This window comes from Clinocottus analis, unplaced genomic scaffold (genome assembly GCF_023055335.1).
Source record: "Clinocottus analis isolate CAN_PGR_092001 unplaced genomic scaffold, fCliAna1.0.p SCAF_2, whole genome shotgun sequence".
NCBI classification, from domain to species: Eukaryota; Metazoa; Chordata; class Actinopteri; order Perciformes; family Cottidae; genus Clinocottus; species Clinocottus analis.
In genome coordinates, this window is record NW_027175931.1 from 12,641,536 (window position 1) to 12,658,152 (window position 16,617).

General features: G+C 39.8%; 1 protein-coding gene across 1 annotated transcript; it reads right to left on the minus strand.

The window, feature by feature from the left end:
- Positions 1-510: 510 nt before the first annotated feature.
- Positions 511-14,549, minus strand: clptm1 (CLPTM1 regulator of GABA type A receptor forward trafficking). The gene is made up of 14 exons (XM_068585540.1): positions 14,425-14,549; positions 11,377-11,507; positions 8,694-8,817; positions 7,807-7,965; positions 7,487-7,604; positions 7,289-7,374; positions 6,904-7,024; positions 6,537-6,781; positions 5,885-5,978; positions 5,592-5,782; positions 5,229-5,324; positions 4,213-4,348; positions 2,552-2,719; positions 511-1,706 (listed from the first exon to the last, which is right to left on the minus strand). Exons 1-14 carry the CDS (start codon positions 14,473-14,475, stop codon positions 1,528-1,530), a joined length of 1,899 nt encoding a protein of 632 aa, XP_068441641.1. The 5' UTR covers positions 14,476-14,549; the 3' UTR covers positions 511-1,527.
- Positions 14,550-16,617: the final 2,068 nt, after the last annotated feature.

Below are 16,617 nucleotides of genomic sequence, written 5' to 3' on the forward strand. Positions count from 1 at the left end.
CTCTGCCTCAGGTTTCCTCCCTTTTTTCCCCCTGTGAAAGGGTTTTTACCATCTTTATTTGGGGGAGTTTGTCCGATGTGAGGTCCTGGGACAGGGATGTCATGTGTACAGATTGTAAAGCCCTTCGAGGCAAATCTTGTATTTGTGATTTTGGGCTATACAAATTAAACTGAATTAAAATATAAATTCACAAATATATCCTGCATCTAGTATCTAATCTCATCATACTGCAACTAGCCTGCGCATGCACAGACAAAACAATTTAGTGCAACTCGTTTCATAAATTATTAATTCAATCACTTTTCCAAGCAAAAATACTGAAACATTTGCTAATTTCAGCCTTTTGACCGAAAAGCCTGTTTGCTTCTCTCAAAGAACCAACGACAAAGTATGCATGCTATTTAAGCAAACAAACCAGCTATAATATCTTTGAAGTTTCATGCAAAGATTATGTAAAAACTAGAAATTGTATTTTTTTTTTTTTTAAATAAAAAAAAAAAACTTTGGATAGACATTTTAAATCACACGTAAGTTTTACTATAAACATGAGTGAATCAAAAAGTAATATGTACGAACATGGAAACCTATTTGTTTCAGAATTTACAGCACTCAAAATAAAAAAAAGAGACACTGGAATTCTTCCAGCACACACCCGACTGCCTCGACTGTCTGTCGAGGTGATCGGTTTTGGAGCGTGAATGTGAAACAATTTGAAAATCAGACATCTAGTTGAGGGGGTAAAAAATTAGACTTGCAAATTAGCTAATGCTACACAGATTTGACAACAGTATTATTACCAAAACAAGCTGAGATTCTGCGCAGTTTTGAGGACATATAAAAAATGATTCTATGACTGAAAAACAAAAATTAAGTCATTGACAATATTAATAGTCATATTAATACCAGCAAGGCTGTTATTTTTTATGTTCAAATTTCAAAAATTAACCATTAGCTTAAAATTGAGGGTAGTCACTGTCCTGTTGGTAGCGTCTTGTAGGGTCGTTCAGTCACCACCTTTTCTTTTTTAACCTCTTCGTGGCTTAGGACATTTCCAGTTTCCTCCAGCACTACTCACCAAGTTCCAGGAAACCTAAAGCACGATGCTCACATGGAATGAAAAGAAAAATTCACAAGGATTCCACACAAATTAAAAAAAAAAAAAAAGAGCTGAACTTAGCCTCTTTTTTTTACTTTGTATAAAAAAAAACAGTTCCTCTCCCAACCTCTACTCCAAGACATGGTTACCCTTTGAAAAATCATACAGATACAGTACATCACATTTTGTTTTACTTTACTTGAACTGCAAAACGAGAGGGCCAGGAACAGAAATAAGAATTTACCAAGTCTACATTAAATATGATTTTCTGTGAATCCACACAGAAATCATAGGGAACAGTTGAACTGCATTTTTTTTACAGAGGCGTCCATGACAGCTTAACGACGACCCCCCTCCCTGCCTAATTTCAACAAGTCCTCTTCGCCCCCAAAAATTGAGGGCCAGGGAGGCAGATAAGGGCGTTGTCTTGTTTAATCGTTCTTCTTCTCCCCCTCTGGTTTGTCTGTGATGGTGGCCGTGGCAGGAGCAGCGTCTGCCGCTTCCGTGCCCTCAGGGACGCGTTCCACTCCACTGGTGCCAAACTCATTGTACCTGTTGGGATCAACCCGATAGATCCAGCGCTGGTAAAGGTAGACAAAGAACACCACGTCTGCAGGAAAGGAGACAGAAGTTAGTCCATTGAGAATCAAGTATAATTAAAAAGCATTATTCCCATAATAACCATTTGTCATCAAATACAAACCTACTTAGTATTAGTGGTTAAATAAAGTCGAATTGATTACAATGAAAACATGTTGGGTTTTCAGCACTAAGCTTGTCCAGCAGCATCGGCCATCCCTTGTACAGCCAGAATGTGACCGCTCAATACCAACAATCAGTACTCAATGGTGGACACACGCATTGATATGAAAAGTGAAACCCAGAAAACAAACTGAGGCGCTAAGCAGGTGGAAACTGAAAAAATGACATCACCTACAAATGATGAACATACATTTCCTCAACTTACCAACCAGCATATCATTAAGACAGACCGACTGTGCACACTTCACAGACGACATCTAAGGGTGATTATCAATTTAACATGATTGCCTGTGTGAGGTTCCCTGAATGAAAATGAGCTGACGTTCAACCAAATTACTTCACACAGTTTTATTAAGTGGAAACATCTCCAAAATAATGTTGAATAAATAAATATCTGTATGATTTTTCAGAGGCTAACAATGTCAACCTCGCAATAACAATGGGAATCATGAAAATCAGTGCGAAGTAGTGAGTTGTTTGAATCTTTGAACTAATCTGTATGGAATAACTGCACAATGCTGGGCAAGAATTTGAACATGAAACAACCTTCAATAAACACTGTACATCTGAGCGTCACCAAGCTACAAACTCAAAATGCCTTTTTTTTTTAAAGACGTTAAATGATTATGCAACCTCCTCTGATCTGAGTAAATTCATAAAAGAAGTGCAACATCTAGAACAGGGAAGGCGTACCATCTCTGAGACATCCTATCCTGTACATCATGGGCATCTTGATGACAAAGGCAAACAGGTCATCAATAAAGGTGTTGAGAGCTTTGTAGGTGAGCATCCTCCATGGGAGGTGGGCCACAGACTTCATTTTGTAGTTTATGAACAACTGTGGCGTCATTGTAATGAAACCTAAAACAGAAAAACACAGATATAGGAGGGAGTCCCAAGTTAGGAAACATAAGCAATTTTATACCAGATGCAGTAAATTAAACAAGCAATGAGACCAAGTAAATTCTATTAATATGCAGCACATTAGCAGAGGCCATTGGGAATTGGATACGTAACCATGACGCAAGTGAGAAAACATTAGCTGTAAGTACATCCACTGAGAGACTGGAAAATTAAGAGAGACCATTAGAATAATCAGCTGAATCTCTGGCCTTTGAAAATACATTTACATGAATAAGAAGAAAACCAATAGTAAATTCCATAATACATGGTGAAAATGAATATCAAACAGATGCACGCATAGAGAAGAGTATAGAAAATGTGTTAAATTTGAACTTTTACAGTGTATTAGAGAATTTATAACCTTAACAGAGATAAAATATTGTCTGTGTCGCTTCATCTAAAATGATTGTCCATGTTAAAAAAAAAATTGTTATGCTGTGTTCACACCAAACGCGACACGATTTTTGTGTTGTGTAAATTCCACATACGTCGGAACATCAAATTCCATCGTGTCTGGGTTCATAATATTATCCGTAGTCCAACAGCGTCAGATGACGGCCGCTATCACGGCTACTTCAGGGGGACCAGCAGAAGTTTGATTTAGCAACAGCAGTGACAAGTGAAACGTCGACGCTGATCGGCTGATGCAACTATTACTGATGTGTTGGGCAATTTCAACTCCCGCATATTCGCCCCACCTCCAATGGTCTGTTCGCCCCACGGCAAACTCACTGTTTGGGCCGCCTTAAAAATCTTGTTGTGTTTGGTGTGAACACAGCATTTGGATACAATTTATTTTTTTTACTACATTTTTTTAGTCGTTTTATATTTTTTTAATACATTCTTACTGACAATGACAAACACAAATAGTCATCAGCAATAACTTCTTGTAAACTTCTGTTTTTGGGCCATTTACTTCAATATCTTTTTTTCTGTTTGAAAGGCATACAGAGATTTTGATCCAGAGACAATAATCCAGTAGTTGTCAACCTTTCTTCAGTGATGTAGCTCTACCCCCCTGTGAAATATTTTTTCAACCAAGTACCCCTAACCAGCGCAAAGCATTTTTGGTTGTAGACAGTGTAATACACAGTGTCTGAGTTAATACAGAATATATCAAATTCAGTTCATGAACTTAGTTATCTTTTAATTAATATTTATTAAATAACTATTACTACTTTTTTTAATGGATGCTATATTTTATTTAAAAATTGTCATGTACCTCCTGGAGTGCCTTCACTTAGCCACATTTGAGAACTACTTTCATAACATCTTGGATACAACAGTGTTCTCTGTATCATTTCATGTACATTAGCTAATTCATGGACAGTTACATTGCACACGCATACATCTTTAAGTTTATTTGTAATGGGTTCATTATGTATAAATACATTTCAGACAAAATGATAATTATTCAAATGGAGGTATATAAATGCTTTAGACATACTTACCAAAGGTTAACAAAAAGCCATAGAGCATGCTGAGCACCCAGGAGTACCAGCCTTTGTGCTCTACGTACAATAGACTGTAGACGGCATAGCAGCCAAACAGGGGGTAGAGCAGCCAGGACAGGTACTTAAAGGCCATCTGTTCACAGGTCAATAGAAAAAAAGGTTTGATAATAAATGTACTTTTATGAAAAGCAAATAAGTAATATTTTATATAACAGAAATGTTCTGAGGCTTGCCCCTTTCACAGAGAAACACTTGAGGCATGTGGCTCAAAGCAGCGGTCCCCAACCTTTTTTGCCCTACGGACTGGTTTCGTGTCAGACGATATTTTCACAGACCGGCCTTTACGGTGTGGGCGATAAATACAACGTAATAAAATGATACGACCGTCATGAAGCAATTACAAAGTGCATGGAGATACAACTCACCATTACGCCGAATTAGTGGGAACCCTGAGCTTGTTTCTCCGCTACGAGCCGGTCCCATCTCGGTGTGATTGGAGAAAACGTCACCCGACGTGTGTTTATGTCCTGTTAACTCCGTAAATTAGGCGTTCATGTCCAGTCTACTGCTTAATTTAAACCTGCTTAATAAAGACAGGATGGTGAAAATGGAGGTAGGGTTTTCAGAGCTTTTTTGGTGATCTCAAGGATACTCGGCCTTGATTTTAATATAGAACACCAAGTTGAAACAGACTTGTAAGTTTCATTTTTGGGGTAACTATCACATGTGTCAAGAAGTTACGCGGAGATGGATGTATCCCTTCTTTTTTCAAAATAACACTTTTTTTCTGATCCGATTTTTTTATTCATTCTTTCTTTCTCTGGGCACGGTAGCAAGGGACACACGGACCGGTACCAGGCTGCGGCCTGGTGGTTGGGGACTACTGGCTTAAAGAACCTCCACGCGATCACATGAGCTTTCAAATATATTGTCCACTAAATGCATTTGAATGCAGAGTCCTCAGAACATGGCCGGTGTTAATAAATATGTAGTCGAGTAATGGTTTCACTTACATCATCATAGATTTTGGTTGAAGACTGCACATATGTTGACTTGTCTTTAAAGACCAATCTTGGCAACACCCCTGCAATTTTGTTCTCTCTGTCCAACTAGAGAAATATAAACAGAGGTGGTTACTGGTATGTGGAAAAACTAGCAAGATATACAGTAGAAATATACAGGTAGAATAAGTTAGCGTTAGAATTATCATATGGAATAACTGTGTGTGAAATTCATAGCGTGAAATTCATAATCAAATGCAATTGTTTTCTTTCTTTTTTAATATTTGTTAAAAGATAGACAGGAGTCTTTTCTATTTAAATAGAAAATGTTTAACAATATTGTGCATGAAAAAAACAAGCGATGCTTCGACTTACCCTGACATCCATGACCTTGGTGATTTTCCATAGGTCAATTAAAAGGCCGATGAAGACGCTGACCTGCACCACAAAGTTAGTTTCGTTGTCCAGGATGTACAACAGCACAACCATAGACTGAAATACTCCAAATGTAATGGAGCGCACAGAGAGACCTTCGAGAGACTGTCTGCTGTTCCAGAACTGGATATCTGAGGAGGAGGTGGTGGCGAGTTGAGACATAGACAAACACAGTGCAATCTATACTGTATTGTCATCATGTTCTCAATACAGACAGGCTGCTGTGATCTTACCATTCTTGAAGGCAAGAAACTCAAAAATGCTGTGCACAATGGAGACAACAATGGTGATTCCCAGCAGATATGGGTTGGTTTCCAAAAGAGCCACCTATAAAAGAGTGTTTTTAATCTTACATTACAGATGTAATTAGTACACAAGTTACATTTAGCTGCAGCCTTGTTGCTAGCAAACAGTAGTTGAAATATAGTAAACCTGTCCAAGCATTCAGGATGAGAGTCAGAAATAACCAATTATGCTTAATTACCATTGTGTATGTCAATGCCAAAAACATGCTATTTTGCAAGTTGCATTACATAGTAAGATAATCAAATTTCACACAACGAAACATTTAACTAAGGGACAGTAGAAACTTAAATCATTTATTTTTACTGTCGTATAAAGTTCTTTCAGACAGCTGATATGCAAATAAATATCAAGTACACAGTAATTAATATGTCACACAAAGATAATCTGCTAGAAAGCAGAACAGTTTGGGAGTTAACAAGATGGTTGAAACGGTGCACATGATTCAAAGTCATTTGAATATCTTTATTTACTCTTACATCGTCTTTTTATTTGCGTTGATATTTAAAATAGCATGGTAGCACGATAAATATAGCAAGTTTCTATGTTAACATTGAGTATCTGTGACCATTGACGTTTTACCTTAACAGAGTCTTGGTCTTCATCAGACTGCTCGTAGGTGTCCTCCGGTAGGAAGTTCCACGGTGAACGTGCATTTTGGGCAGCGTAGAGCTGCCAACGCCACAAGGACAGCGGACAGTAGCCGAGGCGCAGTGGGAGTGTTGTCAGGGTATCGTTGATGGGAAAGTGGTCTTTCTGAAGATTCCAGTAGTCATTGAAGTACACAATCGGATAGTAGTCTCCACTTACAGCATCAAACTTAACATCTAGTGATAGAAAAGTGGAAATGTCAAAGATGGTTTGACAGAAACACAACTTCTAAGAAAACACATATTTAAACAGCTGCTGTAGTTGGGACCTGGCAAAGAGGCGAGTGGGAAGAACTTACGTTGGTCAAGAGGAGGGGGAACCGAGCCCTTTACCCAGGCAGTGTGGTCATCCACCATGTTAATGGTGAGGTTTGGATGCCAATGAGAGATGATCTCCACTGGACCATGGCTCTCTGCTCGCTGTTAGGAAACACATTTGATGTCAGTGATGAACTGCAACGTCATCTACAAAGAATTATATTGATAACAGGACCAATATAAAGTCAATTCCAGCTCTTGCACTTATTGACTTTTTAAAATTAATTTCATTGAGTTAATGTATTTATAGACTTTGCCCACATACACAGATATATTAGCAATACGCTGATATCAGTGCCTGGTCAATTTATTGGTCTAGCTCTGCAGTGTACAAAATAATTTAAAAAGTAAAGCAAAAATACTAACCTTGATAACTTCGGGATCTGCTTCTGTCTCGCCTGTTAGCAGATTCTTTGTCTTCATAAACTTTCTTCGCTTGAATTTATTCAGCACTGAAAGAGTAAACAAGTAAAGGATAACACTTAGAAATGATCAAATATATTTTTCTATTACTACAACTTTTCTTTAAAGTTTAGAATTTGTGCATTTTCTATGTGTGCTTACTGCGTGTTGAATGAACTGTTGCCAGTCTGCGATACTGCCCCTTGCGTTTTGGGTCTGGGTGGAATCCACTTTTAGTGAAGTAGACGTGCATGTAAAGGGAACCGTTCTTTAACAATTGCTGCAAATACACACCAAACCAAAGTATTCAGTCAAATCCACATAACTCTGTCAAGTTCATAGTGACTTGTCTTCTTTGTGCTTCACCAAAATCAACCTTATTTCTTAAACTAATACCTGATCCCTCTGACAATGCATTTACCGTCTGTCACCTCTCTCTTCAGATTCATCACTTTCACATTGCACCTCCCCATCATCCTCACCTCTGGGATGTCTATATCCTTATAGTACTCGTAACAGCCGTCCTCGTTCTCTCCAACGGTCCAGTCTCCGTAGACCAAATCCCTGTGGAACCAGAACAGGGCTTCTGTGTTGTTGAAGTCTGAGAATACCTCGTCTTGGGACATATACACGTACAAGTCCTGCAGGGACAGTAAGAAAGGTGTTTATGATATTAAAGAGTCACGAGAGAGCACAAGTCAGTTTGAAAAAAATACACTGCCTGGCCAAAAAAAAGGTCACACAGACTAATATTTCGTTGGACCGCCTTTAGCTTTGATTATGGCACGCATTCGCTGTGGCATTGTTTCCATAAGCTTCTGCAATGTCACAAGATTTATTTCCATCCAGTGTTGCATTTATTTCTCATCAAAATCTTGTATTGATGATGGTAGAGTCTGACCGCTGAACAAAGCCTTCTCCAGCAAATTCGATAGATTCTCAATGGGATTCAGGTCTGGACTCCGTGTGAGAAATTGATGTCTCATGCTCCCTGAACCACTCTTTCACAATTTGAGCCTGATGAATCCTGGCATTGTCATCTTGAAATATGCCCGTGCCATCAAGGAAGAAAAAATCCATTGATGGAATAACCTGGTCATTCAGTATATTCAGGTAGTCACCTGACTTCATTATTTGAGCACATACTGTTGCTGAACCGAGACCTGATTATCCAATAGGTGGCTCGTACCTATTTGCTAAGTTAAATCCAGGAAGCAACTTTTATTTTGGCCAGGCAGTGTACATAACACTGGTTTGCTTTCAGACTTCAGGAGACCCGGAGGAATGATTAAGAATGAAGCACTTCAATTCTATTAAAACAAATGGCTGTGTAGATAAAGCCAATAGACAGAGGGGACAAGTTTAATACCATCAGGGTGTCCTTGGGAAACAGATTCCTGCTGGGTACTCTCGGTGCCCCGGCTGGAGTGTTGGGGTCTGGACTTGAAGGCCCTCGACGGAACCAGCTACTGATCGCCCAGATTATGAAGATTCTGGGGAAACATGGGAAAACAGTAGAAAATAAGATCTAGTATATAAAAAGGCATGGAAGACATGTTCAGACAAAAAACACAAATAAAAGAAAGCTGACAAAAGTTGGATGAGTTGGATTAAGACTCAAATGTGTATGTTAATGTGAAAGAAGAAAAGAGTACTGTGTGGACACTGTTCACAAATAAAGAACTGATACATGTATAAATTTGTATCAGTTTAATGGCCACTAGCAGCGCTACTTCTGGTGGACCAGCAGCAGCAACGACAGCAACGGCGGTGTTGACGGGCAGAGCTTTTCACCGCTGGTGGGCGAAAAATTTGCATGGCAAAAGCCAGAGTTGAACATTTTCAACTTGCACAAATGAGACAAATTATTTGCCTCATTCACATCTGCATTGACTTTGCATGTAATCTACTCCTGTGTCGAATTTGCAACACATTTGGTGTGAACGCAGCATAAGTGTCAACCATCTTTGTGCCCTGGTGGTTTTTGTTCAATATGTTAAATGTCTATTTAACCTAAACGGACGTTCAAATAATGTATTTTCTGTCTGGTGTCATCCTAAAATGCATAAAGATCAATTCTTTGTTGCACATAATTTTGTTGCCTTCTAGGCTTATGGTTGGTTGGTGTGTTGCATAAAAACTTTACCCATCACTTTCAATGAGGTATTTTTATGGCGTTCCTAAGTTCCTTTTTTGTCCCCTGCAGCCAAAGCTACCAACTACCTTTTCTACATAATGAAAAATTTTAAAAGCTCAAATCACTGGCAGCAACACAGCAAAATATTGCAATATAATCTTTTGGCTTTAATTAGGCAGGGAAAATAAACCATAGGGTTTTAATTTGATGTAGATGCCCAAAAAGTACTACACTAATACTACCTCCATACATGCCGTGTATGGGTATTTTTTGTGAAAAATAGACCTGGCGTTCTCCGTTAATTTTGAGGGATATTTTATTTCTATAACCAAATGCATAGATTATGTGCTTACAGTTTGAACACGCATTGTGTTCTGCATCTTGATTAGCTAAGGGACTGTACTGTACACCCTTGACAATCAATCTCCTCCTTGCAGTGTCTCTTGTACAGTACAGAATACATTCGGTACAGAATACGTTTGGCTAAAAAGTCAGCAGAGCGGCGCCAGGACAAAGAGGTACGGTCAGAGGACCTCGTATATTGATCATTAAAATTAAATTTGTTAAAAATGTTTGGGCTTATTTTTTTAAATCCGCAAAAGTTTAAGCTTTGAGAGTGTTTAAATAAGAGAGAAACGTGAGAAAATGTCAATGCTTGTCTGAGAAAAGTGTATAATAGTGTGTGGTTAGGAATTTTACGGCCTTAAGACATGTATAATATTTGTAAAAAATAAAGCTGATTACTTCGCGGATTTCGTCTATCGCAGGTTATTTTTAGAACGTATCCCGGCGATAAACGAGGGACTACTGTAATTTCTTTTACTAGGGAAGAGTATTGTGAGGATTTTTTTCCCCCCTAATACTACTACTATGTGTCAATCTTTAATGTACCCATATGATAGCTTTAGGTTTTTTTCATCTCAAACACACATCTGTAAAATTATTAGTAGCAGTATTATGGAGTATTATTATCTACAATTGCTCATACTTATGGAAATAACTATATAGTCATCCGGAAAATAGACCTACATAGCCGTGTATGATCAATGCTATGATGGCACCATGTAGTTTTCATTAATATCTTGCTGTATGCTAATACTAATATTAATGCCATTTGTCAAGTGTTCAAAAAGCTGGGCAGAAACAAGCTGGTCAAAAAGGGAACCATACAGATGTTTTATTTACCACTATCATAGATAAATATACTAGTATCGTATCGTATTTATGGTATCGTACCAAATTCTAGTATCGTAAGTATCGGTATCGTGATATTAAGGCAGGTATCGTATTGAAGTCATAATTTTGGTATCATGACAACCCTATTACACTCCTGGCGTCTTTTTTCTACAAGCAGAGGACGGTCGGCAAGAGCGCCTGAGCTCCGGCCATGTCTCCCCCGATCAGAGAGCGCGCTGCTGCTGCTCTGTGTGCGAGTCGGAGCCGTAAGCCCCGCCCCCCTGAGCTCCGTCTCCATGCAGCATGAGCGAGAGAGAGGAGCAGTTTTAAGGAAGCGCCGTTTTGAAAAAGTACCAATACTTAAAATATGCAAAATCGTGTCATTTTCAACGTACGGGTAGCGCGGTCCTTTTGTAGTATCGGTATACTGTGCAACATTAGTACAGGTTGTGTCTCAACTCCAAATCCAGTCTTAAATCACAAGTTGCTAATCAGACCATGGAAAAGGAAGTCTAGGTCTGGATATCCACTGCCAACACCAGAACCCAACACATATAGCCCCTTGTCCGCAGAGGCTTATCCGGGGTCAGATAGATAGACGACGGGTTCCAAGGTTGGTATTGTGTTAATTATTACAGCCATGTTCCACATGTCAGAGTAACTTTTGCTTTGTGCGCTGGCTCTACAGTTATAAAGAGAGGGTGAACCAGCCAAATTAAAGACAAAAAGAAAAACTAACCTGAAGAGGACTCCTTTAATGACCTGCCATGCATTAGGTGCTGGTTGTGGCGGTGGCTGAGGATCCAGTGCATTTTCAGCTGTCGGCACAACCTGGTCCTCTGTTGGTGCAACAGTCCCATTACTGCTCACCTACAGCCAAACAGAAACATGGTCAGTGGAGCAAAAGAAGACACTTTACTGAAAGCTGAACATGGTGATACAAAGTCAAAAGTCAGCTTTATTGTACATTTTTGGACATGTACCAATTTTTTTTTTTAATTCTCTCTTGTCCAACAAATAAAGTGAGCATCTTCTACAGGAGACTGAATTACACTCAATCTACGGTCAAAACTGAAAGAACATAATACATTTTTAAAGGATTAAGGATGTAGATATAGTGACAAAATAAAATTCATCCACATGACAATTAACAATGGCCTGTTAACAATGACAATTTATTGGCTTGATAAAAAAGGAGCTTATAAACATTCTCTCACTACAGCTTCTCAAATATGAAGATTTGTTGTTGTCTTCGTTAATAGAATTTTTAATTCAATGGGTTTAGACAAAGTAAGCTATTTGAGTAAATAACATTGGGTTCTGGAAAACAGACATCTTTTAAACATAAAATGTCGAACTGATGACAATATATTAACGTAAAATTACAAATCACTAGAGGATATTAAAAAGACGACATGATGGACAACATTGCTAAGATATATTGTGAGTGCAAGCATACAAATTAGCATATTCAATATCAGTAAAAATATCTTATTAGTTTCCTTCAGCGTGTCCACTTCACCCATCCAGCAAGGCCACATTCTAGTGACAGAATACACAAGCGTATGCCAAGTCATGAGACTCATTTACTATCTAAACATCTAATCTCCCCCATTGTCACTAGCACAACGAAGACCAGAGGTTGGCCTCCAGATACAAACACTTTGGGGGGGAAGACATTCCCGCTCAGCAGGTTATTAAGTGACCAATATGACAGAGAAATGACTAAATGAACATCGGAAATGTTAAGGTTTGTGATAAGCCACCGGCCTAGCACCATCAAACTGAATTTCAAGGCCATGAAATGGCTCAAAATAGAACTTTTCATCCTCGATGCCATGTCCTGTCCTGTGTTCAAATAAAAGCAATTATATTATCTGAAACATGGATCTCGGCCTCCTGAAGGGATCAACATAAGAACCATTGCACACAGACAATCAATCAATATATGCTCTACAGGAGAAACAAGGTTAGTTGTTCTGGCTCAAGATAATTTACACACAGTTAACAAGGATTAACAATTAACCACTTACTCAGGGTGCATAGTTAATGCGTCACACTGGATAGTGCGTGTCTGAAAGGAAACGGGCCAACAGTCCAGATAAATCAGTCTTTCACAGAAGTGGATTGCTCCGGTAATTTGTACTACACATGGTGACAGTATCTGCTATAGAGGGAAGTATACCAATATAGGCCAATAAATAAGGAGATAAAAGGCATATCTGTTGATTGTATGTTAATAGATAAAAAGGCTTTCCATCGGTGCAAAAATGCCTGTTTGCCAAGCTTAAAGACCACTTTAAAAAGGACATTTTGTAAAAGGAAAATAGATGATATTTTAGACATGAAAATGATGACATCATGCATGTTGTGCTCTGACCAATACAGCTACATCATTAAATTAAAACTTCCAAAATATAAAAGCACTACTTGGCACGTAATATTTCCCATAGATTTACCATGGATGAATCCTTTAGAAATGCCTCTCAACTGATCACCGGTAGTGGGCCTCAAGAGCAACATAGGCAACATGTAAGCCCAATAGCACATGTTTTATCTTTGCCCTACAATCTGCCACTTAGATTTAAATAACAGAGCTGGGCTGCAGTTATTCTGGAAGATAAATCCCTTGCGAACTCAAAAAAGTGCTTAACAACATGTAAACTTGGAAAGTAGATGGTTGTAATAAAAGGATCTGGAGATAGTGTTCTGGGCATTTCTGAGATTCAAAGATTTGTGGTTGCTTAATCTATATTCTGCTGTGAGACTATAATGTAAAGACAATGACATGGATTATAGGGTTTACAAAGCAATAAAAAGGTAAATAAAGAGAGAACAACAAAGTTCAACTAATTCTGAACAAATTAGACAACAAAAAAAACTCTTCTGTCTTGGTCTCAAGAGTAAAGATACCAGACATTTCCACCAGATTTACAAGTTGCTTGATTGAGCATATCACTATGTTGTGTCACTAGACATGTGTGTTTGGGTTAATACAGGCGTAAATGAGGCAGCGGGGACACTAGTGGTTGGCCTCTGGAGGGTGATGATTCATTTTGAACGGTGGGAACATGTGACATTTCTCACTCCGGAAATAATTGCTAGTTGGTTGTATATTGTTCCAATTACTTTTCATTTAACAAATACCCCTTAAAACATTTACGATATAATATTCCAGGGATAGACCATTTTGACGTTGTCTGCATGAGATAAATCCAACATTTGACGTCGTCTACATGAGATAAATCATCTAATTTGGCAATTTTACCCTGATCAGCTGCCAGGTTTGCGGTGAGGCGGACAAAACGTACATCGAGCCTTAACGTTTCCCTGCGATGACTGTACCTAAAGTAAGACGGTGTGACAGTCGGTGTGAGCGTGTGTGAGCTGCTCGAGACCGGCCTGGTTAGTGAAGCTACGTCGTTCAGGTGCGGGCCTCGTGATAGCTAAATGACACACTGTAGGAGTCCGCTGGCTCACATCGACACACATTGAGTTCACTAATTATCACGTCACTTTCGAGTTAGTTTACTTATTTAGTTGGGGTTTAGCCGTTAACACCTCTGCCCTTCGCCAAGCGTCCGTATTTCTCAGCACCCTGCTAACGACAGGAGGGGGGGTCGTTTTAAAACCAGCCGGCACTGACAACGTCACTGGAGCTTGTGCAACGGTCGGTTACACGTTTAAATGTGGACGGTCCCACACTCGACGGTTCAACTGATAAAACGGGCCCATTTCCCTGGACGTGACGAGCAAATCAGATAATAAGAGTGTCATTCATTTTTACCTCGCCGTTGCTCTCGACAGCTTTAGGTTCTTCGCTCTCCTGCTCCGCCATCTTTCCTTGTCTCTATCGCGCACACGCCACACTGCTGCCTGGGAAACTGTGCTCCGTCTCGCGAGAGGACAGTTTGACGCGTCATTGTAGTGACGTGGATCTTTATGGAAGTGATACATATTTTAATATTCTAAGGTGCTTTTTGTGACACAGCAGTGCTGATGAAACGGTATGAAACACCGTGCTTATTCATGCTTCTTTCACATTCTTCTCAATCAACAGAGCAGGAAGTGCCGGAAACACAGAACACAAGAGACACGGGCGTCGGTCGAATAGTCAAATAATCACCTCCTAACGTCTAACCCTAAGCACTTTTCCTTGACCTCTGTGGAAACGTCACAGGGTCAAGGAAATATGGGAAGGAGAATTAATGGGGAGTTAGGAAAAGACCACCGCGGTGTTTAGAGAATACGACTCCACTTTCACTAAGCGACGTAGTTCTGACGCGACGGCAGGCAATGTTAGTGACGTCAGTTTGTCTGCAGCCGTGAAACTACAACGTTGTAGTCCATCTCCACCACAATAAGCATCTTAAATACTTCGTCTGTGTTCTTACAGTGTTGCGTCATGCAGACGATTAAACAACCCGGTTCATATATTACTTTATTAACGAGGTTGGAATAGAAATGAACGAAGGAATATGAAAGTGAAACCAAGGGATTTTACACATAGTACAAAGCTACTAAACTGTCTTTTCAGTTTCAAACCTGCTGAATTAAATACGTTATCCCACTAACGATGTGTGTCATATGTGTGTCTCATATCCATTTATGTTGTGTAGCCGAGGGTTTATCTTGCGCCTATACTGTAAAATATGACACGAGGATCGGTCGTTCAACCAAATCAGCCAGTTCTTTATTCTCGTCTTTTTCCTCTTTAACCACAAAACATTTCTCAACATCTCTGCTTCCGTTTCCCCCTTCAAAATAAAACCCCGAAAACACACTTGAACATAGCTTTCAAATAAAAGCTTACATATCTCCCCTCCTCCTGAAAGAAACGTCCCAGTTTCAAAACACTCGAAATGCAACAACAAAAAAATGTCCCAAAACTTAGTAACAACTTGTCTTAATAACTCAAGTTGACCAGTAAACCGTTTACATGTCTCCTTCATCCAACTGCACAGCCTCCAGTAAGTATGCCCCGCTAATTCCAATGTACACCAGACATACAGCTGATACACCATAGCGTCAAAAACACGCCATACAAGCATGTGCTGCTAATAAAGAAAACATGTATTAATAACACAAAATTGACCAGTAAACATATCCCCACCATGTAACTGTACAGCCTCTCGTAAGTATGCTCCGCTAGTCAACACACACCAGACATATAGCTGATACGCCATAGCGTTTAGACACGCCATACATATAGAGCATGTGCTGCTACAATAAGGAAATCATGTTAACATCGTAGTTACACATTCAATACTCTCATATCAGTAAACAATAAGTGACCAAGTGGTTTCACCACCCTCCCAGAACAAGTAACAGTCGGTTATGGCTCACTGATGCCGATAGCTAAAACAGTTCCTGTGTCGCCAGCGATCCATGGCTCCTCAACCCCACAGTCCCCCTCTGGTGCCCCCTCGTCATGAAGCGAAGGAGCACAGTGAGGAGAAGCCGGGAGGCTACCTGAAGAACCCATAGGCACAGTATACGGTTTAAAGTCTATCATCATGAGGAACCTGCTCCGGTCCGTGGAGCTCCAGAGAACTGCAGCTCTCTTCAATTACCCCGTCTGCCAACAGAGCCGCCGCTTGCCGGTCAATTTCTTCTTTATTGCAGAATAGTCGGTTTGCACAGCCTTCAGCAGGCTATCCCGCCAGATAAAACAGTCCTGGTCAGCCGCGTTGGTGATTTCCGTGTCAGATCATTCTCATAGTCACCTCCAAGGCCGCCTTCACACCGTCTGGCCCAGCAGGGGAAGTCCGCCCCTCGACGGCAAATGGCGGCAGCAGGTCGATCCTGGCCTTGCTGGCAGACGATCGCTCTCCGCGTCGCACATTAAAAACGAGCAGTTCGTACTTCCACATTACATGTTTTTTTTTCCTCTTGGTTTTCTTCTTTTTCCGTCACTAACGTGATTACATTTGAGGTGTCTCCCAGCAGACACAGCATGGAATCTCTGACTTGCGCATGG

What these genes read in the sequence shown, in the direction of transcription:
- clptm1 (XM_068585540.1), bottom strand. Translation starts at nt 14,475, where the DNA reads ATGGCGGAGCAGGAGAGCGAAGAACCTAAAGCTGTCGAGAGCAACGGC. An exon ending in ATTAAAGGAGTCCTCTTCAG is followed by an intron (nt 8,818 to 11,376) that starts GTTAGTTTTTCT and finishes ATGTTTCCCCAG; the next exon opens with AATCTTCATAATCTGGGCGA. An exon ending in TTCCCAAGGACACCCTGATG is followed by an intron (nt 7,966 to 8,693) that starts GTATTAAACTTG and finishes CTGTCCCTGCAG; the next exon opens with GACTTGTACGTGTATATGTC.